The sequence below is a fragment of the Leiobunum rupestre genome, chromosome 11 (genome assembly GCF_980474605.1).
Source record: "Leiobunum rupestre chromosome 11, qqLeiRupe1.1.hap1, whole genome shotgun sequence".
Lineage (NCBI taxonomy): Eukaryota > Metazoa > Arthropoda > Arachnida > Opiliones > Sclerosomatidae > Leiobunum > Leiobunum rupestre.
In genome coordinates, this window is record NC_143394.1 from 2913919 (window position 1) to 2941657 (window position 27739).

Consider the following 27739-nt stretch of genomic DNA (forward strand, 5'->3'; position numbering starts at 1 on the left):
ACTTGGAATACTTTTTCTGTAGAATGTGAAGCAAACGGTCGAAACAAGAACAACATACGACGGGAAAACCATGATACAATGGCTTATTTTCATATATTTATCGCACTTTATATAACCTGGATTATTATTATTATATAGGCCTATTCTTATAAAAAAATGGTATAAATGTAACGTGTTACCAGAATGTATAAAGTAATTTTTTTGAAATTGATGCCAATCTATTACTATTAGATTCATCAACGCTGTGATAGCGGTCAGAAAACTGAGTGTTGACAATTATCAGTAAATAAACTGTCTCTGTGGCCTAGCCACATTTGTGCTATAAATTATTGAAAATTAGAACAAAACACTCGCTCTAGCGGGGGAAATTCAAGTAGTTCGGTGTGGGCAAAGGAGGTGGTGGTGTGGCCAAAGGTGGGGTGGTGTTGGCAATGTAGGGGGCGGTGTTGGCAAAGGAGGGGTGGTGTTGGCAACGGAGGGGCAGTGTAGGCAAATGAGGGGGTGGTGTGGGCAAAGGTGGGGGCAGTGTTGCCAAAGGAGGGTGCGGTGTTGGCAAAGGAGGGGGTGGTGTTGGCAAGGCAGGGGCAGTGGTGGCAAAGGTTTCGGCATTTCGGACTCATAGCTACGGTGATCAAGAAGCTTTCCGACTTCGCCAACTCAATCAAAGTGCACAAACTCCGGAAAAAAAGGTTGAGGCAGCACTCACCGGCCCACCCCCATGGCCACGCCCCTGATTTCAATCACGAATATCCATATAATTACCCTTTCTACCATCTTGGGCTATGATTTCCGGTACCCTTTTGCATTTTACGTCTGCACTTAAGCCAATCAGAAGACACGCGTTTGTCGTTGACTCTATCCACGAAACTTTTCCGAGATTGCATATTGTCACCGGCCAAAACAATTCTTCTCATTCATACCTGATAATCGTAAATAATGGTAATTTCTGCTACTTATACTCTTTTCATTTACGAAAAAAATTTCCCTCTAAGCCTGGGCAATGAAACTACAGTAGACAAGTTTCAAGACGTTGTCTATCAATACAATTTTTGAGTGGCAGCGCGTGACCAGTTGACGTCAAAATAATGAAACAAAAATATGGAGGGGGCAATTATTATTATTTTTATTTGTGCAAACAATTGACATTTAAAAAATCCTACGTTTATAATACACAATATCCCCCTTTATATAAGCAGTGCTTGTAGTTAGGAGGGAGAGAGTATTAATAGCAGTAGATACAATATAATTAATATAAACGCATTTATATTTTCCTAATATAGTTTTAAATCTCAATTTCATTGGCCTTAATATATTATTTAAATTTAATTAGAAATAATTTATAACACACATCAGCTTTTAAATCTATGTTCAAATTATTCAATAACTTAGGTCTCAAATATAAAAAGCTTCCCCGTATTAAGTTATAACTATCAATAGGTATTCGAATATTTTCATTAGTTAGAAATCGTATAAGATATTAAGAAAGATTAGGTTTGACTTTAGATCGATCAATATTTTTTACATAATTTAGAATTTTATAGATGTTGTATATAATTACACGAGTTTACATGTTTTAAATATTTTTATATAATTTCACAGTCGAATAATACCATGGTTTCTTTCGACAAATTCTAATTATAAGATTATTTTCATTTATAAGCGGTTTCAGATTACAAGGTGCTGCACTACCCCAACAAATAATTCCATTAGTAAGAATTGAATTAACAAGTGCATAATAAATAGTTGGTAATGTTGTAAAGTGTAGCAATCTAAACAAAGAAAGCTTTAAAGAGGCTATAGATCTTATTTTAAATATTTATAAACATATATCCCTAAATACTTCATATAATCCATTTTATCTATGCAACTACAGTTTAAAATATATTATTGGCTGACCGCCGGGTGCAACAGAAAACGTAAGGTAACAAGTTTTCTTTTTAAACTTTAGCTCAGTAAATGGCCATCTAAATTGTGTTTTATAATGTTAATACCTCTATTGGCTTTCCTTTATGCTTTTGCCCAGGTTTTCTCATGGTATATTTTTACCATATCCTAAGCAAAAGATACAGAGTGGTCAGATCTGGTATTATCACATATTACATTAATACAAATCGAAAAAGAATAGGGCCTAGAACAGTACCTTGCGGGACACCACAGCGTTAACTTGTTTCGTTTGTAAAATCTTTGCCAATCTTGACCTTCCCTTTTCTGGATTTTAGATAACTTTTAAAACCATCTCCGCGGGAGCCAGCTAATTCCAATTTTTTCCAACTTTCTAAGTAGTAATAGTGTAATGTTCCTGGAACATTTTTGTTGTTAATACAATAAAAATCGCGTAAATATTCTAATTTTACTGCAATTCTTTTTGAATTACGATTATTAAGGTAAATAGTTAAATTTATGCTGTTTAACCTTCATCGCTAAATATTTTTATGGTATTTTTCAAGGAAATTCTCACATTCAAACAAAAATGGAGAAAATTGGGATCCGTGTCTCCGCTTTCCTCCAGAGAATGTTAACACAATTTTTATATTAGTTCTCGTGAGACAAGACAACAGTTGACCTCTCTTTTTTAACCTAAGAACCACATACATTTTGCTGAGTTAGGATTAACAACTTTGATCTTAGCTAAATGATAAAGAAGGTTATTATCAAAGTTTAAAAATATTATTTTATACGATGCCTTTTATTTTTTCACGAAATTAAATGGTTTAAGAAAACCCATCTAGATATAATGCTTTTTATTTAGTCTTCTCAAAAGTAATGTTGTAGAACTACACCAAACACTACACAAACTAAATGCAAAACAAAATTATTCGGAGTCGCAGCTCGCTTCGCTCCCTCGGCCAATTACACCGGAAGTGAAGCTACCAGTATAGCGACGCTACCAATAAGCTTCAGTCGTTTTTACTTCTAACTTTGAATTGCTTTTTGTTGAAGTAATTGTTCATGAAAAATTTACCAAACAAATAAACGTAAAACAAATACACTGTGACAGATATAAAACCGGATTTTCTGGTAAAATTACATTTCTGGACCGTTAAAAGCATGTAAGAGGCGTACAGACTGACGGTAAATCCTAATATCATTTGTACAACTTGGATATAAGTAATACTCATAGCTATATACTTCGGTAGCTTGAAACCCAAGGCTCTCAAAGTGAAGTACGGGTACATGACCGAATGTACGGTGAAATTCATAACCATGAACCACCGCGAGATAGGCACCCAATCGACTTTGACAAGCCACGAACTAACGAGAGTCAGCGCGTGATGCGTGATGTGCAGAAAGGTTAATTTCTGCTTACGTAGTACTATAAAGACGGTGTCTCCTAGTTCGGGAACTTTGGACATCATGAAAACGAATTCCCAAAAGGAAAATACCAAAGTCGTATTTATGTCTGCCCCGTCACAAATCGAGTAGTGTAAGCCTTGGTTTCTTACAGCGGACAAGAAAATCGGAAAAGTACGGATCGTGGCTACGGTGCTGAAGACAGCCAGTGCGGCGTTCCACAAAGCGAAGTACGTTTTCGTATTGTAAGCCGGTTTGGTCGACATCTGCTTCTGAATAGCTAGGATGGTCAGGACGTAGGCCGAAGATATGTAAATGGACAGATGGACGTTTCGATCCAACCATTACCGGTTTTTCTCGAAATCAAAGTTCTTCTCGAAGTCGAAGTAGAATGTTTCGGTGTTGTTGGCTGTGGGCAACATCTGTGAAAAGGTTACTATTTCAAATTAATGATAGTAGCCTCGTTTCTAATGACACCAAGCGGTAACTTTTAGAATTAATCTAAGAGTCAAGTTGTCTAGGTATTTTAAGTTATAATTTATTGATATCACAAGGAAGTTGTTTGGCAAACTTTTTCTATAATTTTATCTTTCAAAAGACCAATCAAAGACCACCAATATCCGTTATTTTTCTTTGAACATATTAATTAATTGTGAGATGGTTGTTAAAATGAAAATGGCGTTCACTTCACCATTGCCCAGCTTTAGCACCGCAAGAAAGTTAAACACGTGCTTCGGAAACCAATTGGCATTCTTAGCAAGTTACCGGAAATATTTTTTTATCGACATATGACTTTCGAAATGAAATTAGCATAACGATTTTTAACAAGGGAATTTATACAAACTTTCAGGAGTACACATATCAGTTTTGTTTATTTTCGTGGGTGCTAAATCTATATATTTCCTTAGTGATGTTTTAATAATGGTCTTCAGAGTCGAAAATTAAGCTATTATAAACGCCTCTTTCTTAGTAATCTATTGAAAAAGATAAAAGTTCCGAAAATAATGTATCATGCTTATTATTACCTGAAAACTCCGAATCAAGTCAAAAAATTGGACCTGAAATAACTGCAAATTCTCCAAATATAATACGAAACAAGTTGAACCAATCAAAGAAAAATTGGCGCGAAATGCATCGACCCAAGCCCCATGCATCGACCCAAGCCCCGGTTAAGAAAATGTAATTTACAAAAACAAGTTGTTAATTTGACAAGAGCTTGGGCTGATGATGATGTAATAACCACATTTTTAATTGAACAAATCATTGCATTTATGAGGCCTTGTCTAATTTTTAAAAATAGAGCTGTGGCATCAGATAACTTGATATTCTACATTTTATTAAAGGTTTTATCGGACATGAGAAGATGGTGTTACAACAGTAGCTTAAGACCGATTCGCCGCTTTCAAGAATGGAACAATTCACTGAAAATGGTAATAATGTGATATAATTAATATTTTCTACTATTATTATTATTGATAAATCTTTAACTTTTCAGATAATTGCATCACGTCTATTTTAAACGAATCCCGAATAATCAATTATTTAAATAGTCCTTAGGACTAGTGACCCTATAATCATCATCAGTGGTGTAGTCGGGCCAGGGTGCCGCCCCGGTGCTTTTTTCAAAGGCAGGCCCCCCCCCGCCTTATTTTTTCCGTTTTCCCAGGGCGCACCATGCCTCTTCATTTCATCTTTCCAGGGCACGCCCTGCCTCTTTTTAGTCTTACACGAGCCGTATAGGCTCTTAGTAAGACTCCTGGTCTCGCTCCGTTGTCCGGCGTCCGCCGCCGCCGCCGCCGTAGGCATGACACAGCACGGTATAAATCATACTAAAATTAGAAGAATCCTCGCACGCGATTGCGAATAACAGCCACGCGAGGAAATCAGCCTCTATAAGTAACAATCAAAAGCTAGAAGAATCTTCCTACAACACAAGAGAGGACGCGGGAATCGTCACTACGTCTAGACTGTCGCTGGGGTAGAGCTGTACCGCGAAATGGCTGGGGCGAGAACGCGGGAATCGTCACTACGTCTAGACTGGCGCTGGGGTAGAGCTGTACCGCGAAATGGCTGGGAAGAGGACGTGGGAATCGTCACTACGTTTAGACTGGCGCTGGGGAATAGTAGTTTAATAAATATATGCACACTCAAATAAATCGTCGTGCTTATTTATTTTTGGCTTAGTTTAACTCACAAACTCGATTCAGTAAGCTCGTGTAAGACTATTATTTGGGTCACGTGACCCACTTGTTTTACAATTTGTCAGGGCGCGCCTTGCTTCTATATCGTAAATCATTGGCACTGCAACCCGCGTACTAGTTGGTATAAATTTTTTGTTTATTAACAACATTGATTTTTAGTATCTTTAATCCATTTACTAATTAATCTTCACGCTTCCTACTTTACTGCTAGCCTTCATATAAACTCCGTCACTCTAGTGTGTTTAAGCACGGCCAGCTTCGATATCTCGCTATAGTGGCTAACCCATTCGTTGAAGATTTAAAAAAAAAACGCGCCTTGGGACAGACGTGTGAAAAAGAGCTCCCGAAACTAAGCCTATGACTAACAATACATTAACGGACGAAAAGCAATATTGTTTGGAACTATGCAACTACGGAAGGAAAAATGAAATACAAAGTAGGCAAGCAATGGTCACCTGTGTGCTTGGAGTATTTTCATAACAAATGTGTAAATTTCAAAGCAGCACGTTTCTATGCTTGCCAAGAATGCAGAGAGGCTTTCCTAACCCTCAAGCAAAATAGTAAGAAAATATCACAGAATTTACAACATTCTCAATCAGCAACATTTGAAAAGAAGGATCTAGAGAAAATCAAAAAGGAAATTAGCCAGATATGAGGGGAAATAAAGGACACACATAGCACTTTACTTGAGAACGCAAAAAACATTACTGAGCTGTCAGATGCCCTCAGTGCCAAAATAGATAACAACCTACACCCTGCAGACCAGATAACAGAAATAGATACTTCAATAAAGGAGAACAAGAAGAAAATTAATGACAATTCACAGAAATTGAATGCTATAAGCCGCACGCTAGAGGACAAAACAGCAAATAATGAAGTACAACCATTACAGGACTCGCAACATGCATCACAAATGATCTCAACACAAGAACCTAACAAGAAATCAACGATAAGGATTCCTGCTGGAAAACATTATGCTGAAACTCCAAAGAGGCAAAGAGCGAACCCAACTAACAAAAATGGTCAAAAATCAAATAAAGTTGATACAAATAAAAGTAGAATACAAAAATTATCAACAAAAAACAGAGGTTTAATGCCACCAGAAAAAGCAGCAATATGCAAATTAAAACCACCCACGGAATTTAACGACTTTTTCCTGGGTGGATTCAAACATTCAACCCCTGAAGAACAAATACAAGAATATATGGAAAATAAAGGACTATTAATCACCGAAATACGTCCAACAGTAAAATAACAGGATCCTAAAGTGCGCAATAAGTGTTTTATAACGCGCTCCACTACTGAAAAAACAGACGTGCTAAATTCAAGTATGTCGCCAACAGGCACTTACTGTAAATGCTTATCTATAAATAACCAAGATTCCAACAAAGTAATAGGCACAAGTGAAGAAAAAGAAGCACTGGAGATGGTATACTTGCCAACTTTCAGCTATAGACTCATGAACTGTGAAAGAACAACAGAAATAGATGACATAACCAACCATTTAAAAAGCATAAGAATCGAGAAAGCTTCAGTTACTGTGCTAGACCAAAAAAACACCTGAAAAAAGGCCTTTAAAATAGAATGTGACAAGAAATATGACCAAGAGATAAAAAACCTGAAAAACTGGCCATATCCACTAAGAATAAACCGGTTTCGCGACTCCCAAAATAATAACACCACCAATGAAAACTCGCAGCGTGTATGACCCACTGAGATTCCAGCACACATCAGTAAATCACACAAAGGCCTTAAAATAGGTCATATCAACATTGAAAGTTTGGTACCTCATTTTGAAGTTTTCAGGAAAATAATCCACGATCACAACTTTGACATCCTCGGCGTCACTGAAACCTGGTTAAAGAGTGAAATCCCAGACTCACTGATTAGCATCGATAACTATTATATCTTCAGAAATGACCGCACACATAAAATTGGAGGAGGGGTCTCTGTGTATACTACAGAACAAATTTAATTTTAAATCAAATTAAATACAAGATATAGAACCACATTTCACCATTGAAAATATCTGGTGCATATTATATGAAGAAAATACCAAGCCAATGCAACTAGGAGTCTGTTATTACCCTCCTGGTGACTTACAACCTTAAAAACTCTTATCCCTTTCCAATGACAAGTCAAGTATGGAAACAATTTTAAATGGACCTAAAAAAAACCTCTTAAGCCCAAAACCAAAACCCTACAAAAGTATTTTTCAACATATAGACAATTAATTGAGTCTCCGACAAGGATTACATCCGAAACAGCAACATTAATAGATCATATATATGTATCACACCCACATAGAATAATAGAAAGTAGTATTATACCCTGTGGAGGCTCAGATCACGATAAAATATATTGCCTAAGGAAAAAATATTGCCCAAAAATACCGAACATTATGGCAAAAATAAGAGACTATCGAGACATGAACATAGATCAGTTTGTAGAATCTCTAAGAAACTCACTGGGCAAGTTTAAAGTGGAAAATACCGACCATGGAGTCGAAGAACTGGAAGTGGACAACTTGATATTTTGCACCAATGAAAAATATTTGGAAAACTGCAAAAACACCCCCATGGCTGACAAATGCAATCAATTACTTCAAAAAGCAACTAAAGAATACAGGAAGTACCACAAAAATCTGGAAAGTACTCAAACCTTATCTCAAACCAAGAATCTCCCAAGTAACCTCACTGCAAATCAACAACACTATAATTAACAATCCAAAGGATTTAGCAATGCACTTTAATGAACATTTCATAAATAATCAAGCAACTAACCCACAATCTTCTAATATTAATCCATTAATCATAACTGCGAATAATAACAATAAATTATCGTTTAAAGACGTCAGTGAAGATACAGTATTTAAAATGCTCAAAACTCTATCATCAAGTAAAGCCACAGGCACAGATGGGCTACCAGTTTCACTAATTAAAGGCATAGCAATCATTATTTCCCCAGCACTGACTCGTATTATAAACAACTCACTCCAAACTGGACTTTTTCCATCAAGTTGGAAAGAGGCCAAAGTTATACCAATATTCAAAGCAGGTGACCATAACAATCCAAGCACCTATAGAGGAATCTCGATCCTTCAGTCACTATCCAAAACCCTAGAGAGAAGCGCCTATGAGCAACTCATGGATTACGGTATTGTAAATAACATGTTCTATAAAATGCAATCTGGGTTCCTACCAGGACATTCAACGCAATCAAGCATATTAAATCTACACGATAGGATAATACAATTTCTGGAGACAGGAAAATATGTTGCGGTTGCTTTTTTAGACATGTCTAAAGCTTTTGACAGCGTCAATCACGATTTACTGCTCGAAATATTAGAGAAGAAAGGCTTAAATCCAATATCGCTACAATGGTTCAACTCATACCTTAAGAATCGCACGCAAACTGTGACAGTCAATGGTTCAAACAGTGAACCGTTGGCCGTCAAGGCGGGGGTCCTACTCTTCAATTTATATACCAGCGACGATCATAAAGTTCTCAATGCATCCACGCTAATTTAATATGCAGATGATGACGTACTAATAAATGCCAAGGAGTACCTTTATCAAACCATGAACGATTTAGAGATGGACATTATATATTTTGGAATCTAAAGTATTAATGCTTAATACTAAAAAATCTGCCCTTATGATATTTTCCCCAAATAAAAAGAAAAGAGAAGCAACAATCAATATAACAGAGTTACCGAATATAGGAATTAAAAGAGTCACCACTTTCAAATACTTGGGTATATACATCGATGACCGATTTAACTGGATTAGTTATATTGAATATACATTCACCAAAGTGAAACAAAAACAATGGATCTATAAAGCATTTCTAAATAGTTTGAATCAACATACACTAAATATTTTATATGATGCTCTTGTCCAATCCGTCTTCGACTATGGTGACATATTTTATAATAACGCCCCCATCACCTCACTGAAAAAACTTAAAACTCTACAAAACATAGTGCGAGATCAATCCTCGGAAAACCAATGCATTCCTCAGCAACTGCAGCAAGAAAGGAATTAGGGCGAATGAACCTCCAACAAAGGGCGAAGTATCACACGCTAATACTAATGTTTAACATATATAACCAAAAATGCCCGGAATATATCTGGGAACTATTTGAACCATTAATAAATCCAAAACATTCTTATGGAACCAGAGGAAGTGAAACAAACTTCAACAGTCTGAAAAGGACTACCTCTCTGAGCGATAAAAGCATAAAAACTGTCGGTACCAACTTATGGAATATTATGGACATTAGATTAAAAAGCTAGAAGTCATTTAATATATTTAAAGCTGACCTAAAAAATATATTTTAACTTTATAAGTTATTTTATTTAAAGTACTTTTACACCTGTAATTTTATTTTCACTTAAGCGGACTCTCATGTAAAACAGTCATTATGACTGATCGAGAATATCCTGTAATAAAGCTTTTATTATTATTCTATATTAACCTACGAGCAAATGATATCTGTATGAGCGCCCCTAGCGGAATATTATTTTTAGAATAGTTTTGCATTGAAGCTAATTTAAAAAAAAATTTATGAGTTCAACGCCCCGCTCGTTATAGCGGGAAAATCATTACTTATGGAATTTCGGCGAATGCTATAGCGCGAGATCAAAGTTGGCCGTGTTTTAACCGCCCGGCGCCCGTTACCATAACAACTCGGTGTTTCTAGACTGAAATAACTGCAAATTCTCCAAATATAATACGAAACAAGTTGAACCAATCAAAGAAAAATTGGCGCGAAATGCATCGCGAATATAGAGGAATCTCGATCCTTCAGTCACTATCCAAAACCCTAGAGAGAAGCGCCTATGAGCAACTCATGGATTACGGTATTGTAAATAACATGTTCTATAAAATGCAATCTGGGTTCCTACCAGGACATTCAACGCAATCAAGCATATTAAATCTACACGATAGGATAATACAATTTCTGGAGACAGGAAAATATGTTGCGGTTGCTTTTTTAGACATGTCTAAAGCTTTTGACAGCGTCAATCACGATTTACTGCTCGAAATATTAGAGAAGAAAGGCTTAAATCCAATATCGCTACAATGGTTCAACTCATACCTTAAGAATCGCACGCAAACTGTGACAGTCAATGGTTCAAACAGTGAACCGTTGGCCGTCAAGGCGGGGGTCCTACTCTTCAATTTATATACCAGCGACGATCATAAAGTTCTCAATGCATCCACGCTAATTTAATATGCAGATGATGACGTACTAATAAATGCCGCGGAATATTATTTTTAGAATAGTTTTGCATTGAAGCTAATTTAAAAAAAAATTTATGAGTTCAACGCCCCGCTCGTTATAGCGGGAAAATCATTACTTATGGAATTTCGGCGAATGCGTTGGCCGCTATAGCGCGAGATCAAAGTTGGCCGTGTTTTAACCGCCCGGCGCCCGTTACCATAACAACTCGGTGTTTCTAGACTGATTATAGTCAACTCGGTGTGTTTTTTTTTCCAATTTAAATTTTTTAATAATATTAGAGAATGATGTCACATTTAAGAAACACGATTATTGTGTTTAGTTATCTTAGTCTAGTCCACAATTTACGTTTATGGATTGTTAGAAAGTATAAATTTTTAGGGTAAAGTTAACTACAGCGGCCTCATGTTTTTTTGTTTTGTTTTTGTTGCGTATAATGTAGACCTTATCACATAGATAGCGAGGGTGTTTTTAATTTTGGCCGCAAATGAAGATTTCATTTCTTAATTTAATTTTAAAGTTTTGGAAATTCTTCGAATTTAGTAACGTCTTTTACGTTTTTTGGATGTAATTATCTTCGTCGTGTTGTCTCCTACATCGCGGCTTGTTACTAACCGTTTGTTTCGGTTTTAACTCTTTGTTTCAGCTATCACCAGTGTTAGTTTTACACGTCTTAGTTTTAAGTCCATGTTACTTTTCAACAAACTCTACTGATGAATCGACGGACGAAAGCATGAACGAGGGTGAATTCTTTACGTTATTCGAATAGGATCGCCTATCCCGTAATCACGCCGAAATTATCGAATGGCTGCAAGAAAAAAAACATGTTGGCAAAGGGCTTCGATTGTCCGAAATGCAAGGAAACAATGGAATTGTACCGTGACGATTCAGCGCTTGACCGCTTCGTATTTGATATTTTGCATACTTTTGTAAAACTAGTGTGAACGTACAGAACTCAGAGGCCTCCCGCAAAAATCTCTATGGGGCTCCCCCTTTTATTTTTTTTTGGTGAGCGGGCGCCCCCGCGCCGCGGGCCCTGCGGACCATCAGCTACGCCACTGTGAACGTAGCTAATGCGGCTATTTTCAAGAATAGCGCCCCCTCCTATATATTTGTTTTGATTGTGCTATAATATAGTATTTTTCGCAAGGAATCTATTGCCGTTAAAATTATTTTTCAAAAATGAATACTTAAGGAGATATAGTCAATTTAAAATTATATACTTGATGCGTAAGGCTTGGTAATGTCCTCTAGGTCGCGTTATAGATGGCCCATGACTTTTTTTAGTATGGGGTTGGGGAGGCGCCACGCGCCCCCAGTGCTCGAGCGAAGCGAGTGCTTGGGGCCGTCAGGCGCCAATGTATAGTCTTTGGATAATTTTACGATTTCACTAATTACGATGTCACTAGGTACGATTCCAGATGGCCCAGCGTTAATTATAAGAATGGGGCTGGGGGCGCCGTGCGCCCCTGAGAAAAAGTGTTGTGTCGGCGGATACACGACGAAACTATTTTTAAGAAAAACGTTACTAATCCCCAAAAATTACAACTTTTTAAAATTAAGTTAATTAAAAATATTATCATTTGCGGCCCAAAAAATTAACTACGTAATCTCCGCGTCAAGTTCTACATTATCCACCAAAAAAACCATGAGGCCGCTGTAGTTTAATTTTGCAAATTTTTATTTCAAAAATCAAACGTAGAATTCGGTGACATAGGAATGCTAAGTATTATTATTAGCCTAGCCTCGCAACCTCGAATTTATTATGAATTTTGCCCGTAAGAAAGTACCATGACAATTTTAAATCATTACCTATAGGTACGTCCAACTTCAATCGCGATAAACATCGAATTTGGACGTAAATTTATAGTGGCCGGTACAGTTAACTTCGATCACACGCGAAATCGAAATTGGCCGTACCCAGGTAGCACCCCGGTTCTTTTTTAGGACTACACCACTGATCATCATATAATCATTTCAATCTTGATTTAATCATTTCAATCTCTATAAAATCAGTAGTATCACGATTTGATCATTTCAATCTCTATCAAATAATTTGAATCGCGATTTCATCATTTTAATCTCGATTTATTCATTTCTATCTCGATTTAATCAACCGAAACTCGAAATAATCGTACAAAACTCGATTTAATAATTAAAATCTCGATTTAATCATTGTAATAACTATTTAAACATTAAAATATTGATTTAGTCTTCAAATCACGATTTAATAAATTTAGGTATGTTTTAATCAAAGTAATCACGATTTAATAAATTTAGGTATGTTTTAATCAAAGTAATCACGATTTAATAAATTTATTTATGATTTTATTAAATTAATCATGATATAAACAATTTAAAAATGATTTAAACAATTAAATAATGATTTAAACTATTTAAATATGATTTAAACAATTAAATAATGATTTAAACAATTAAATAATGATTTAAACAATTTAATCATGATTCAATCTGATTTAATCTGATTTAATCTTTTGATTTAATCTTATTTAATCTTTTGATTTAATCTTATTTAATCTTTTGTTTTAATCTGATTTTATCTTTTGGTTTAATCTTATTTTTAATTATAATATTAAAGATTTTACGCAAGTAAACAGGGGTTATTTGGAAATTTATGCGCAGAGATATTATGTAAAATACGAACGAATTTCGGCTTACCTCTGTATCGTGCCAGATATGGTGAATAGGGGAGTGAGCTAGTTGAATGCTCGGTTTCGCGTTCAGAGTAATGACCGACTGTGTAGCTGCCATTCCGTTTTAAAATAAATCCACGGAAATACGCGAAATTTTTAGCTCATCGTACATTAAACCCTATTCGCACGTACTTGTCTCCATTGCACTTGAAGTACACTAAATGTGCCACAAGGGTCTACTTTGGGACCGTTACTGCTCAATGTATACACACAGGACATACCATCCGACATCGATTCTCGAGTGTTCTATATTAAAGACTGTGACTTACTACAGATGGACTCAGATCAACATCATCTCCAGTGTTTCCAGAATAGCACCCCGATAAACTCCATCAAAAGAGTACTTGTTACCTGTACGCGAAAGACTAAAGAAATACTATACTCTTAAAACATAGATGGTGATCCTCATACTTAAGCCGACATGGTTAAGGACCTCGCTGTTTTCTCCCTTTATTTATTACTTTGTTTTTAACTACTATATCCTATGTGTCAATCATTTACCCTGAAACCGATAGAGAAGCGCTTGGGGCTGTTCTCATAGCTCCTATAATGCTGACAGTTCGTAATTCAGCCTGAACTGACTTAAGTACTATTCTCGGCCACCAAACCACTGCATATGTCAGCATAGGCCTGATTATCATAGTATAGATCCAATAAAAGCCATCCCTGTTTAGCTTCACCAAGAGTTCGTACACAACCAAGCACCACAGTAGGGGTGAAAGAACACCCCCAAAAACAGCTAACGCTATTTCTTTGAACTAAATTGCACGCTCAAGGCAGTTAATTATGCCATGAAGGGTAGTCTCAGTAGATTTGCCCTTTTGATAATCATACTGAGCATTAAGTAGTTTCTATAATACTTTTAGAAGAAATTGAGTTAGACTGATTTGTCTAAATGCCTTAGCCTCGAGATAACTGATTTTCCCGGGTTTAGGAATAAAGATAAACTTTGAATGCTTCCAAGAGCCCGGTATATGCCCAAGAGCAATACAAACCCTGCAATATTTTGGGTGAGATTCCATCCGGCCCAGAAGCCTTGTAGGGCTTAAATGACTTTATATCCAACATAATCTTGGAGTGAGTGACAACTTGTTTTGACACATCCCAATCTAACTTTTTAGTTCTTTTGAACCGAAGCGGAAGATCATAGGAGTCATCTGTTTCAGTGACTTTGGAGTCTTGAAAGTGAACCTCCAGCATATGCGTTAGTGTCTCCTTGCCAGAAGTGGAGTAACTACCACCCTTCAACTTAATAGTATCCAGATGTTTTCTATTGTCATGCGCCATAATTTTCATTAGTTTGGCCGTACTGGGAATATCAGAGATATTCTCACAAAAATCCCTTCAGGAAGCCTTTTTGACTTCCCGGATGGCCTTATGATAGGAAATGAGGGTCTGCTTATAGGTTGACCAATCACCCGACGAAGCCTATACCAATCTCATTATTCCACCAAGGAACTAACCTTTGCTGGTTTGTAGATTTTGCTGAACAGTTTGGTGGTATTAGTTGATTATGGACTGTTGCGTGTGATCAACAGCACCGAGGAGAGCTTGGAAACGCATCCTCGTAAATGAAGATCAAGGTCTTCCATATGCCTAGACCAATTAGTTGATCTAGGATTGCAATTTCGGTAATTACCTGAGCAGGTTTGACCAAAACAGAAACATATATTGGTCTTTGATCCGAAAGTTTAGACACATGCCATTGTGTCACAGAGGGTAAACATTTTCTGTGCACAAAGTTAAAACAATAATCTCTCTCATGTTACTTGTAACAAAAGTTGGTATATTATGTTTATTGAGAACATGTACTTTAGTACTAACCAAATACGCCATTAAGTCATCATCACGTTGGTTGCAGTCACTGTTTCCCCATACAACCTGGTGAGCAAGCTTCTTGCCGAGTCTTTCACATTGGTTCACCAGATTAGCAACCTCCTGTAATGGAGGGGACAAGGCATCAAACGGAAAATAATAATAATTCATCTTCTTAAACCATATTCGCACTGATCCCCATCACGTACAGTACCTGTTTTCATTGCACGTGAAGTACATTAAATTTGCCACAACGGTAATCTTTGCCACCGTTGATGTTCAATGTATTTAACCTGGCCCCCGGAATTAAAGGCAATAAAGGTCGCTAGAGGACTTGGGCCTAGGATGGTTCCTTGGATATTGCCTAAGCTGATTATTATATTAAAAAGAAGCTTATGTTTCTTTGGAACCCCGCCTCGAAAAAAACCTTTTAAATTTTATATAAAATATGCCAGGAAATTTTTAAAAAGCTTTAGTAATAAACATTCAGAGTGTTCTATATATTTGACTTTTGATATAAGCTTTAGTAATTTCACTTTAAAACAAACACTAATTTCGCACATTTACGGATAAATTTAAAGTTTTCCAAATTAGGTGTTCATTAAGGGAACAGTAAAATTCTATAATAAGTTAATTAAATTCAGTTAGTGTTAGTGTTGTTACTTATACAACACGATGTTGAGGTAGTCATTTCTGGTTAGAGGATGTGAGGATAACAATATGTCACGGACATTTAAGTACAAACAATCCACCCGATGCATTAAACATATTTTCAATATTAAAATTAAATTTGAACAAATTTTCTATCCAGAGGATTTTGATCAAAAATGAATTTTCCGACTTACGTGGTTTTGGAAATAAGGTAGCGAATTGATCAAAAATAATTTTTCGAGTTGCCTGGTTTTTGAAATAAGGTAGCGAAACGCGAACGCCTCAACTGAAATTATATTTCAGATAAACCGAATTTTCTGAGTTACGTGGTTTTTGAAATAAGGTAGCGAAACCCAAACACGTTAATATAAATAAATTTTTAGACAAACCCATTTTTTAAAGATACCTGGTTTTGAAAATAACGCGAATGAGTATCAGTTGGTACGAATTTCAAATTTAACCATAGTGCGTAGGCGGGTTGTGAGGTCTCGCGAATAGTTATTTTATAAATTCAGCTACGCTTGCCCAACTCGTTTTTATGTTGATCTTACGTCACGATGTCATAGCTTTATTAGAATAGTCTTCACACGCGTGGTTCGCACGCGCACCGGATATTACCAAAGTTAGAGTTGTGACGTAGTAGCTACATTCCAACAAGAAGGCCACTTTAATTTATAAAAAACACCAATTTCTTAATGCAACCGAAAACGAAGTTCAATAATGATTAGCTCTAACTATAAGTATAATTTTCAACCAAGTCGGTCTTAATATAAAATAAGTATGTAGCTTTTAAGTCGAAAATCGCAAAAATTTACTAAAATGGGCAAATGCCCAACTTGGGGGCCCCCGATCTCCACAGTTCATAACGGGCTACCGAGGGCATGATATTTCTTTTCGATTCGGATATCCCCGGCCGTTCTAAGCTTAATTCTTGGAGAATTATACCGAATACGGTGACCTCAGCTACACTGTACTACGTGAGCCGAGTTAACACAAATCCATTAGGATTGTGTGAAAAAAGCGAAATTCAGTCAGAAATACCAGTAGCGCCGCCAGGATTTTTTTCCGGGTAGGCATTAGTTGATATTGAGGCCCCCTACATATTTTTAATTTAAATTATGTTATTTTTTTTGAGTTCACGAGTTTTATGACCGGTCGTTTAAAATAATTATACTTCATAAATAGAACAAAATCTGTAAACATCCAGAGAACTAGAATAGAAGTTTTAAATCTAAACGAAGAAGGACTCGGGATCAGAAGCCATTACATTCTTTAATAACCCACTGTTTTCCAGTAGTCGAGTTTTCATTTCCGATAGAAATTTTTCGATTAATTGGTAGGTGGATCTCAACTGATTGTTTATGGTATTTGCTTCCGATTCTCTACTTCCCGTCGTGCATGTGATTATACTATGTTTTAGCCTTTTGTTTGGGATTATTTTTCGTTTTCTTAAAGCTAAAAGTTCACTGTTGCGATCCGGTACCGTGATAAAAACGGACTCCGCCAACTTCGAAGCTTCTTCCCAAATTGAGTCGCAGCGTTCAGAGCTCCTAATTTCCTCTAAGGTAGTTGCAGTAGCTGAGCAAATGGCAACGGCTTCCGTATAAACAACTTTAGAACTTTGTAAGTATTCCGACAGCGAATTTGTAACACCTAAAACTTCGTCTAACACAACAATCAAAATTAAGTTGTTAAAATTCTGTAATTGAGAAATATATCCTCGACATTCAGCTGCTTCCTCAGGTTTACCTTTCTCAACCACATTTTCTAATGCTAAAACAACAGAATTGAACCTATTTCTAAAATTATGAATTCCTTTCTTTTTACTAAACCATCTTGTATCGCAACTTTGAGGCATTTTAAGGACGACGTCATAGCCCAACTCTTTCTGGGATTCCTCAAAACATTGGCTTCTAATAACCGAATTGCTTTGGAAATTGTAGATTGCTTGAGGTAAACCAAGCAATTCCCTCACTGCCAATATATTAGAGCAGCAATTAACCAAAACGAGATTTAACCGATGAGCGTAGCAGTGGACAGTTACCACCTACTGCCCCTTCTATTCTAATTCTAACACTAGCCCCATCGTATGTTTGTGCAACACAATTTCCAATTAATAAACCACTTTGTGTTAGAAGGTTTATAATAGCTAAGCTGAGGTTTTCAGAATCAAACTTATGCAAATCTGTGGACCCTAAAAATCTCTCTACGACGCCTATTTAATTTTTAGTATACCGAATGCAAACACTTAATTGCTCTACATCTGCATTTTCACGAGTTTCATCCGCAATAACAGAGTAAAAGCCACCGGATTCATTAACTTCTTGGACAATGGTTTGTCTAGCTAAACTAGCACTAATATTAATTAATTCGTTTTGAATGGTACTATGCATATATTTGGCATACTCTCGCACTTGGTCCTTAAATCAGGACATTTCCTTTTCAACAGTTCTAAAATTTCAACGAAATTCCCTCTATTTTCATTTTTGCCGTCTGACCTATGTCCCCGAAGCGCGAGATCTTGTTGGGCGCGTAATAAAACAATTTCCACGTGAGTAGCTAACACCTCTCTATTTCGAATACCGTCTAGTTTATGGTGGTCATTAACCTGAGACGCTATTGTGCCGCGGGATTTCAATTCCAAATAGTCTAGGTGCTTTTTGTAGGATTGTTGGTGCAACGATTTAGGCGAAGTAAAATGTCCTTCGAATTTTTTGGACATATTTTTCCAATCCATATATCCATCAATCCATCAATCCATCAATAAAAGCTGTATTACTGCCGCTGATAAAATGCCGGCAACAAAAACAATACACTTTATCTTGAGTGCGGATGAAATTGTAACACCAAGTCCTCCGATTTCGGTTACACAAGTAGTGAGCGCCAGATTTTGACTACGTTGGACTAAAACTTTTTATCTTCCAGATCGATTCCAAGCGTCGTATTTAACTTGAAGGCTACAATTGAGAACTACAGACGACCAAGTAGCATTATATCGACGATCGGCGTATTTCGTAGATCCTGCCCGTTATTTTACTTCAAATCCGCCAGTCTCTCTTGTTTCTCAGTGAGCTCATTGGATTTGGCGCGTCTACCTTCTAAGTGATAGAATATTTTACATCGTCATCCGGTCTCCGTTTACCCAGTCTGTCGTCATTGGTGCTCGTTATCTTCTTATCTGCGAACGTTGACCCGCTGTGTCTTATCTTCGATCTCTCAACCTTATAAATATAACCCGACCTCTGTCAACAATACTAGAGCGCCAGATTTTGACTACGTTGGACTAAAACTTTTTATCTTCTAGGTAATTACGCTTCCTTCCGCAATTATTATTATTTTTTTTACAAGATCTGGTGCTCTGTGATATTTATTCCTTATCTAAATGTCTACTAAAATAAGCTTACAAGATATTCTAAACGAACTCAAAAATATGAAAGTTGAAATTAAATCTGACATTGCCGGTGTAAATATAGCGATTAGTAAAACTAATGCTAAATTTCGGATCAAGAATTGTCTGAATTTCACCTTGATAAACTCTCTGATAAAATTGACGTTAAAATGGCAGACAAGGATAGAATAATTTCCGATCTACGGCTTGAGGTGAATCATTTAGCCTCGGATTCGCGACGTAAAAATCTAACGATATCTGGTATCCCTGAAAAACCTGGCGAAGACCGCAATATTTTAGCCCGTCACTTAGAGGATTTTCTTGGTGAAATGCTTGGGTGGGTGGGAAAAGTCCATCCATATCAAGTCTATCGACGGGGAACTATCGTATCAGACTCGCAATCCTATAGGAAAATTGTATTTAAACTTCCTGACATAACGGCCAAAAATGACTTACTTAAAAATGCTTATAAACTTAAAGGTAGCCAGGTTTACATCTCCCAAGATTTCACCCCGAAACAGGATAAGGCCAGATACTTTCTTAGGCAGTTCATTAAATTGCATGGTAAAGATAAAGCAAAATTTGCCACTAACTTTATTTTAACCTTCGAATCTAAAAACTATTTTTTTAACGAATCTACTCAAACCGTAGAAGTAAAAGAATAAATTTTTCCCACTCTCTCAGTATCACTAGTCCTTTTAGTTCCTTATTTTATTTCAATGGAAATTATATATGCAAATATCAAAAGTGCCCACTGTAATCTCCCTTTGCTAATTGCACACCTGAATAACCTATCTATTAATTATAATATAATTGGATTGACTGAAACCTGGTACCGTAATAGTATTTACCATCATCTTTCAAATTACACGTATTTTGGTATCGGTGATCGTATCGGAGGAGGTGTCGGGTTCTACTGTGATAAAAATATTCCGAATACTCCAGTCCAAAACCTCTGTTTATTTAATGAACATATTGAAAGTTTCGTTATCAAGAATACGAAGACTGAAGATTTTTATATAATTATCAACAGACCCCATAAAAGTAATTTTTGTTTATTTTTATCTTATTGTGAACAAATTATGCAAAATATACCCCCTCGCGGAAAACCTATTTTTATGGGTGATTTTAACGTGAATTTCTTACGTGATACTCCCTACTCAAACTCCATTAGAGACCTATTCACCAGTTATAATTTATCAAAGTGCATTAATGAAATTACTCGTGTCCCATCCAATACTTGCCTTGATAATGTTTTCTCTAATCAATCTCTTATAACTAGAGTACTCTCAGAACTGGTTATTACTGATCATTATCCCATTCACATTAAATGTGACATCCGCCTTGAAAAAATTAATCAACCGACACTACGAAATCTTAGTCTTAAAAAAACATCAAAGCATTTGAGCTCGGCCTGAAAAGAGTTAATTGGTCCCCTGTACTCGACTGTAAAGACATTAATGAAACGTATGAAATGTTTGAATCTTGTATCACCCAAGAATATAATAAAGCCTTTCCGTTTAAAACGTTTTCTACCAAGCCGGACTCCTGGTTGACTCCTGACCTAATGACCATAATCAGAAAAAAAACAAATTGCAAAAACTATGTAAGCGACATCCCATCCCATTTAACAATGGTAACTACGTATAATACCGAAACTTCTGTAATAACTTAATTAGAAACACCCGTAATTCGTATTATTACCAAAAAGTAGTACGTGCAAAATCCTCCAAAGAAAATTGGAAAATTGTTAATAATTTGCTAGGAAGAACTACTAATACTAATCGGAATATTCCATTGGAACCTAACATCCTAAATAAATTTTTCACCTCTGAAAATCAGCCCAACCCCTTAGATTCAGGACTGGGCTACCCCTGGCCCATCCCTAATACTATGATGCTTTCTCCCGTAACATCTGTTGAAGTTAAAGATATAGCTATATCTCTGGCTTCGGGCTCTGCCCCAGGCATGGATGATCTCCACCCACGTCCTCTTAAAATCGCCATTGATTATCTTTTAATTCCTCTGGTATATCTTATCAATCTGTCCTTCTCTCTAGGTAAATACCCCGACAAATTAAAAAGAACTATAATTATTCCTGTTTATAAAAAAGGCGTGATCGATAATCCGTCCAACTATCGTCCTATCTCACTACTTTCATTTATTGCAAAGATTTTTGATAAATCTTTTCTTAATCGTCTAGAATCATTTTCAAGTAAATACGGTCTTATCTCCGATTATCAGTTTGGCTTTCGACCGGGGAGGGGCACTGTCAATGCGATAGCGGTGTCATATCACAAAATTATTAATAATCTTGATTCTGGTAATCTTTGTATAGGCGTTTTTCTGGACTCACACTCGACTGGTCAATAAATTATATAGATTGGGCATTAAAGGTAACGCGGGCTTATGGCTCCAAAGCTACCTCTCTAACAGACATTGTTATACTAAAGTTGATAAGAAACTCTCATCCCCTATTGCCCTAGGGTCAGGAGTCCCCCAGGGGTCTATAATCTCTCCTATGCTGTTTAATATTTATATCAATGATCTAATAAATATGGCTACTAAGGGTTCACTGTTTTTATACGCTGATGACACCTTATTATTGATCGGTGGAAAATGTATTAGCTTAATCGCTGACGCGACTAATCGATGTTTGTCTTATATACACACCTGGTTAAAAAATAATGAACTCAACCTGAATTTTGATAAAAGTGAATACATGATATTTAGCAACCGGGGAAAGCAAATTAATGCCCCTGACAATCTCATTCGAATTGACCAGCACTACCTTAAAAAAGTCAACAAATATAAATACCTAGGTCTATGGTTTGACTGTAACCACTCATGGGACGATCATGTAAATGTTATAACTAAACAATTGTCTAGGGTTTGCGGCCTTTTTTATATCTAAAAAAAATGCTTCCCCAGAAGGTATTACTCGAACTATATCACGCATTATTCCACTCTACTCTTTCTTATGATATTTGTATATGGGGTAATACCTCTCAAAAAAATTTAGACCGACTCGTAGTTCTCCAAAAAAGAATAATCCGATCAATTTATAATCTGCAGTATTTAGCGCACACAAAGGAATTTTTTCTAAAGAGTAAAATCCCAAATGTAACTTAACCAATATTGTTCGCCTCACTTGTGTTTATATACAAAGACCTTAAGTCGAACCACAGTCTTTTTGAGAAAAATAGCAGTAAAGTTAACACACGTTTTAAAAAATACCTAAAAGAACCTATTTGTAAAACTAGTAAGAAACTTACCTCTCTATTCTATAACGGTGTTCAAAATTTCAATAACTTGAGTCCGAATATTAAAAATATTTTCACTGAATCATTATTCAAAAATATCACTAAAAAAGGTATTCCAATGAATATCCTTGATCATATACAACTTTAACGTGTAATTGTTTTTTGTAAGTAATTAGTTTTTGTTTTTATATTTATTTATTATTTTATTAATTTAATTTAATTTAAATGTTTAATTGCTGGTCTATTTTCGGCGCGAGGGCTTACAAGTAGCCAAGTTGACTTAGCCCTCAAGCAACTATATAATAAGTCTTCTGAGATTTGAAATAAAATTGAAATTGAAATTGAAATTGTGTAATGATTCTGTGTTGTTTATTTAAACGTTTTAAATTGGATACCCGATTTCAAAAATAGCGCGTGAATAGCAGACGTAAGTTCGCGAACTTTTAAAAGAGTAAGCCTTGGTTTCGATTAGCGCGCGTAATGGTGCGTCACCGAACTTTGAGACGCATCAACGTTTTGACGCACGTAAAGAAAAATACATTATAACGCGTGCTAGTGGAAAACAAGCTATAGTTGGAAAATAAATATTTGAAATTAACGGCTGTGTGTATTTTATATCTAAAAACTAGTTAAGCCTAACATTGCGAAACATTAAAAGTAGAGTCTAAAAAACTCCAGCCCTATTTATGTCTGCCAGTGGCTAAACGACAGACATAGGTTACTTAAATTAGATAAATTTCTGACTGAGCAGCCCTCGTCGAGATAGGATTTAATCGATGTTTAAAATAAAATAAATATATATTATAAAAACTCCGGCGGCGACTCTAGCAAGCGCAACAGCAAATCTGAAAATCCGGTGACGACTCTAGCAAGCGCAATAGCAAATCCGAAACTCCGGCGGCGACTCTAGCAAGCGCAATAGCAAATCCGAAACTCCGGCGGTGACTCTAGCAAGAGCAACAGCAAATCCGGAACTCCAGCGGTGACTCTAGCAAGCGAAACAGCAAATCCGAAACTCCGGCGGCGACTCTAGCAAGCGCAACAGCAATTCCGAGGCCATCGCCATCTCCACTTGCAAGCTGCTGGAGGACCTGACTTGGTGTGACAGCTTCTTCCAGGAATTCGCTTCGAGGTTACTTAAAAGCTACGAATTCGTCACCTCGCAACTGACCGCCATGGACCTCAAGTACATTCGCTCAGACGCGGCCTTCTTCATCTGGGTCAACTTCACCAAAGTAAGCTGGATTCCAATATTCAATAATTGTCACCTTCAGATCTAGCTTCGATAATAAAGACTACGTTACCGTTAAGAAAGGTAATTGCTTAGGTCCCACAACTTCGAAGGTTTTGGATTCGTTGTTTGGTAAACTGGGACCACATTTTTTTAATACCGTATTTTCGCGATAATGTTGATATTAATTCAGGATAAAGTTTAGCTATTGACTAACATTAATACATCTATACTCACAAACAAGGATAACGTACGCTAAGAATATGATTTACCGAAAAAAACCACGCCTCTTATCTTCATCCAGCTAACGGGGATGACAGCTATGGGGGAAACACCGCTCTTTCGTAGTTTTTTATTTAATAAAGTACGTTTGTTTGTTCCAGGTTGGATAGCTAGTGGAGCCCTTTAACGTAATTATACTCCAATTATGTCCTTGAGAAAAGTTCTTGTTGGTTAATTAAGACTAACGTCCAGTTTAAGTCGATTTGATTACCAGTTTTGATCAATAAAATTGTAGTTCAAATATACAGTCATGATCTCTTATGTTTCTTGCGAACACCTGTAACTTTCTTAAATGAAAAATATTTGTTATAATATTTGTATTTGGATGAGTCAATGTGAGATTGACTTATGTAGTCGTCACTATCTCTCCGAATGTTCCATAAGGTACAGTTAAATTAACCTATAATAAGAAAAGAGGTCATCAAGTCACAATTTAATAATTAATATTAAAATATGATTACTGCGCTTCTCTCGCCTTATGTTCGGTTTAAAGAATGAAGACTGAAATTTATGCGCCGAACTATATTTGGCCTTTTAACCATTTGTTCACTGCGTTCGGAGAAACGCAGAACTTTCACCCAGAAAGGAAACCAACAGCGCTCCTAGTGGAAAAAAACTATAAACTTGTAGATACCCCACTGAACACTCTACTTTATTCTGCCTTTAATGTTCCAAAACTTGGCATGTTTGTGGTCATTTCAACCAGAGGCTTAGTGAATAGTGTTTTTATGGGAGCGAGCCGAGGGGGGGAGGGTTCGTGCTTTCGGAAGGAGGGGGTGGTGTTGGCAAAGGAGGGGGCGGTGTTGGCAAAGGTGTTGGTATTTCGGACTCATAGCTACGGTGATGAAGAAGCTTTCCGACTTCTCCAACTCAATCACAGTGCACAAACCCCGAAAAAAAAGGTTGAGGCAGCACTCACCGGCCCACCCCCATACCTCAATACAATTTTTGAGTGGCAGCGCGTGACCAGTTGACGTCAAAATAATGAAACAAAAATATGGAGGGGGCAATTATTATTATTTTTATTTGTGCAAACAATTGACATTTAAAAAATCCTACGTTTATAATACACAATATCCCCCTTTATATAAGCAGTGCTTGTAGTTAGGAGGGAGAGAGTATTAATAGCAGTAGATACAATATAATTAATATAAACGCATTTATATTTTCCTAATATAGTTTTAAATCTCAATTTCATTGGCCTTAATATATTATTTAAATTTAATTAGAAATAATTTATAACACACATCAGCTTTTAAATCTATGTTCAAATTATTCAATAACTTAGGTCTCAAATATAAAAAGCTTCCCCGTATTAAGTTATAACTATCAATAGGTATTCGAATATTTTCATTAGTTAGAAATCGTATAAGATATTAAGAAAGATTAGGTTTGACTTTAGATCGATCAATATTTTTTACATAATTTAGAATTTTATAGATGTTGTATATAATTACACGAGTTTACATGTTTTAAATATTTTTATATAATTTCACAGTCGAATAATACCATGGTTTCTTTCGACAAATTCTAATTATAAGATTATTTTAATTTATAAGCGGTTTCAGATTACAAGGTGTTGCACTACCCCAACAAATAATTCCATTAGTAAGAATTGAATTAACAAGTGCATAATAAATAGTTGGTAATGTTGTAAAGTGTAGCAATCTAAACAAAGAAAGCTTTAAAGAGGCTATAGATCCTATTTTAAATATTTCTAAACATATATCCCTAAATATTTCACATAATCCATTTTATCTATGCAATGACAACTACAGTTTAAAATATATTATTGGTTGACCACCGGTTGCAACAGAAAACGTAAGGTAACAAGTTTTCTTTTTAAACTTTAGCTCAGTAAATGTTCATCTAAATTGTGTTTAATAATGTTAATACCTTTATTGTCTTTCCTTTATGCTTTTGCCCAGGTTTTCTCACGGTATATTTTTCCCATATCATAAGCAAAAGATACAGAGTGGTCAGATCTGGTATTATCACATATTACATTAATACAAATCAAAAAAGAATAGGGCCAAGAACAGTACCTTGCGGGACACCACAGCGTTAACTTGTTTCGTTAGTAAAATCGTTGCCAATCTTGACCGTCCCTTTTCTGGATTTTAGATAACTTTTAAAACCATTTCCGCGGAAGCCAGCGAATTCCAATTTTTTCCAACTTTCTAAGTAGTAATAATGTAATGTTCCTGGAACATTTTTGTTGTTAATACAATAAAAATCGCGTAAATAGCCTAATTTTTCTTCACTTCTTGTTAAATTACGATTAGGTAACTAGTTATATTTATGTTGTTTAACCTTCATCGCGAAATATTTTTATGGTTTTTTTTCAAGGAAATTCTCACACTCAAACAAAAATGGAGAAAATTGGGATCCGTGTCTCCGCTTTCCTCCAGACGCCTTTTAGTACGTATAAACCGAAATATTGAGAAAGTAAAAAACATTTACGCTATCAAATCAATCAAGTATGATACGAGATCAAGTATGACACGAGAATGTTATCAATTAGCTTCAGTCGTTTTTACTCCTAACTTTGAACTGCTTTTTGTTGAAGTAATTGTTCATGAAAAATTTACTAAACAAATAAACGTAAAACAAATACACTGTGACTGATATAAAACCGGATTTGCTGGTAAAATTACATTTCTGGACCGTTAAAAGCATGTAAGAGGCGTACAGACTGACGGTAAATCCTAATATCATTTGTACAACTTGGATATAAGTAATACTCATAGCTATATACTTCGGTAGCTTGAAACCCAAGGCTCTCAAAGTGAAGTACGGGTACATGACCGAATGTACGGTGAAATTCATAACCATGAACCATCGCGAGATCGGCACCCAATCGACTCCGACAAGCCACGAACTAACGAGAGTCAGCGCGTGATGCGTGATGTGCAGAAAGGTTAATTTCTGCTTACGTAGTACTATAAAGACGGTGTCTCCTAGTTCGGGAACTTTGGACATCATGAAAACGAATTCCCAAAAGGAAAATACCAAAGTCGTATTTATGTCTGCCCCGTCACAAATCGAGTAGTGTAAGCCTTGGTTTCTTACAGCGGACAAGAAAATCGGAAAAGTACGGATCGTGGCTACGGTGCTGAAGACAGCCAGTGCGGCGTTCCACAAAGCGAAGTACGTTTTCGTATTGTAAGCCGGTTTGGTCGACATCTGCTTCTGAATAGCTAGGATGGTCAGGACGTAGGCCGAAGATATGTAAATGGACAGATGGACGTTTCGATCCAACCATTGCCGGTTTTTCTCGAAATCAAAGTTCTTCTCGAAGTCGAAGTAGAATGTTTCGGTGTTGTTGGCTGTGGGCAACATCTGTGAAAAGGTTACTATTTCAAATTAATGATAGTAGCCTCGTTTCTAATGACACCAAGCGGTAACTTTTAGAATTAATCTAAGAGTCAAGTTGTCTAGGTATTTTAAGTTATAATTTATTGATATCACAAGGAAGTTGTTTGGCAAACATTTTCTATAATTTTATCTTTCAAAAGACCAATCAAAGACCACCAATATCCGTTATTTTTCTTTGAACATATTAATTAATTGTGAGATGGTTGTTAAAATGAAAATTGCGTTCACTTCACCATTGCCCAGCTTTAGCACCGCAAGAAAATTAAACACGTGCTTC

At 36.2% G+C, this 27739-nt stretch overlaps 1 protein-coding gene and 2 pseudogenes across 1 annotated transcript; all 3 read right to left on the reverse strand.

Annotated features, from left to right (window-relative positions):
- Positions 1–2897: 2897 nt before the first annotated feature.
- Positions 2898–3353, reverse strand: LOC149921113 (very long chain fatty acid elongase 6 pseudogene; annotated as a pseudogene).
- A 13798-nt stretch (positions 3354–17151) lies between these two features.
- Positions 17152–18657, reverse strand: LOC149921114 (uncharacterized). Its single transcript, XM_090163916.1, has 4 exons — positions 18335–18657; positions 18156–18275; positions 17965–18074; positions 17152–17894 (listed from the first exon to the last, which is right to left on the reverse strand). The coding sequence occupies exons 1-4, from the start codon at positions 18655–18657 to the stop codon at positions 17152–17154; spliced, it is 1296 nt and encodes a 431-aa protein (XP_090020042.1).
- A 7953-nt stretch (positions 18658–26610) lies between these two features.
- On the reverse strand, positions 26611–27426 carry LOC149921115 (very long chain fatty acid elongase 6 pseudogene; annotated as a pseudogene).
- Between the last annotated feature and the right edge of the window lie 313 nt (positions 27427–27739).

Bases quoted from the DNA above. Each gene is read 5' to 3' on its own strand.
- LOC149921114 (XM_090163916.1), bottom strand. From the start codon at position 18,657: ATGGATTGGAAAAATATGTCCAAAAAATTCGAAGGACATTTTACTTCG. The intron at 18,075-18,155 runs GTATACTAAAAA...TGAAAACCTCAG, and splicing joins CAATTAAGTGTTTGCATTCG to CTTAGCTATTATAAACCTTC. The intron at 17,895-17,964 runs GTAACTGTCCAC...ATATATTGGCAG, and splicing joins AATAGAAGGGGCAGTAGGTG to TGAGGGAATTGCTTGGTTTA.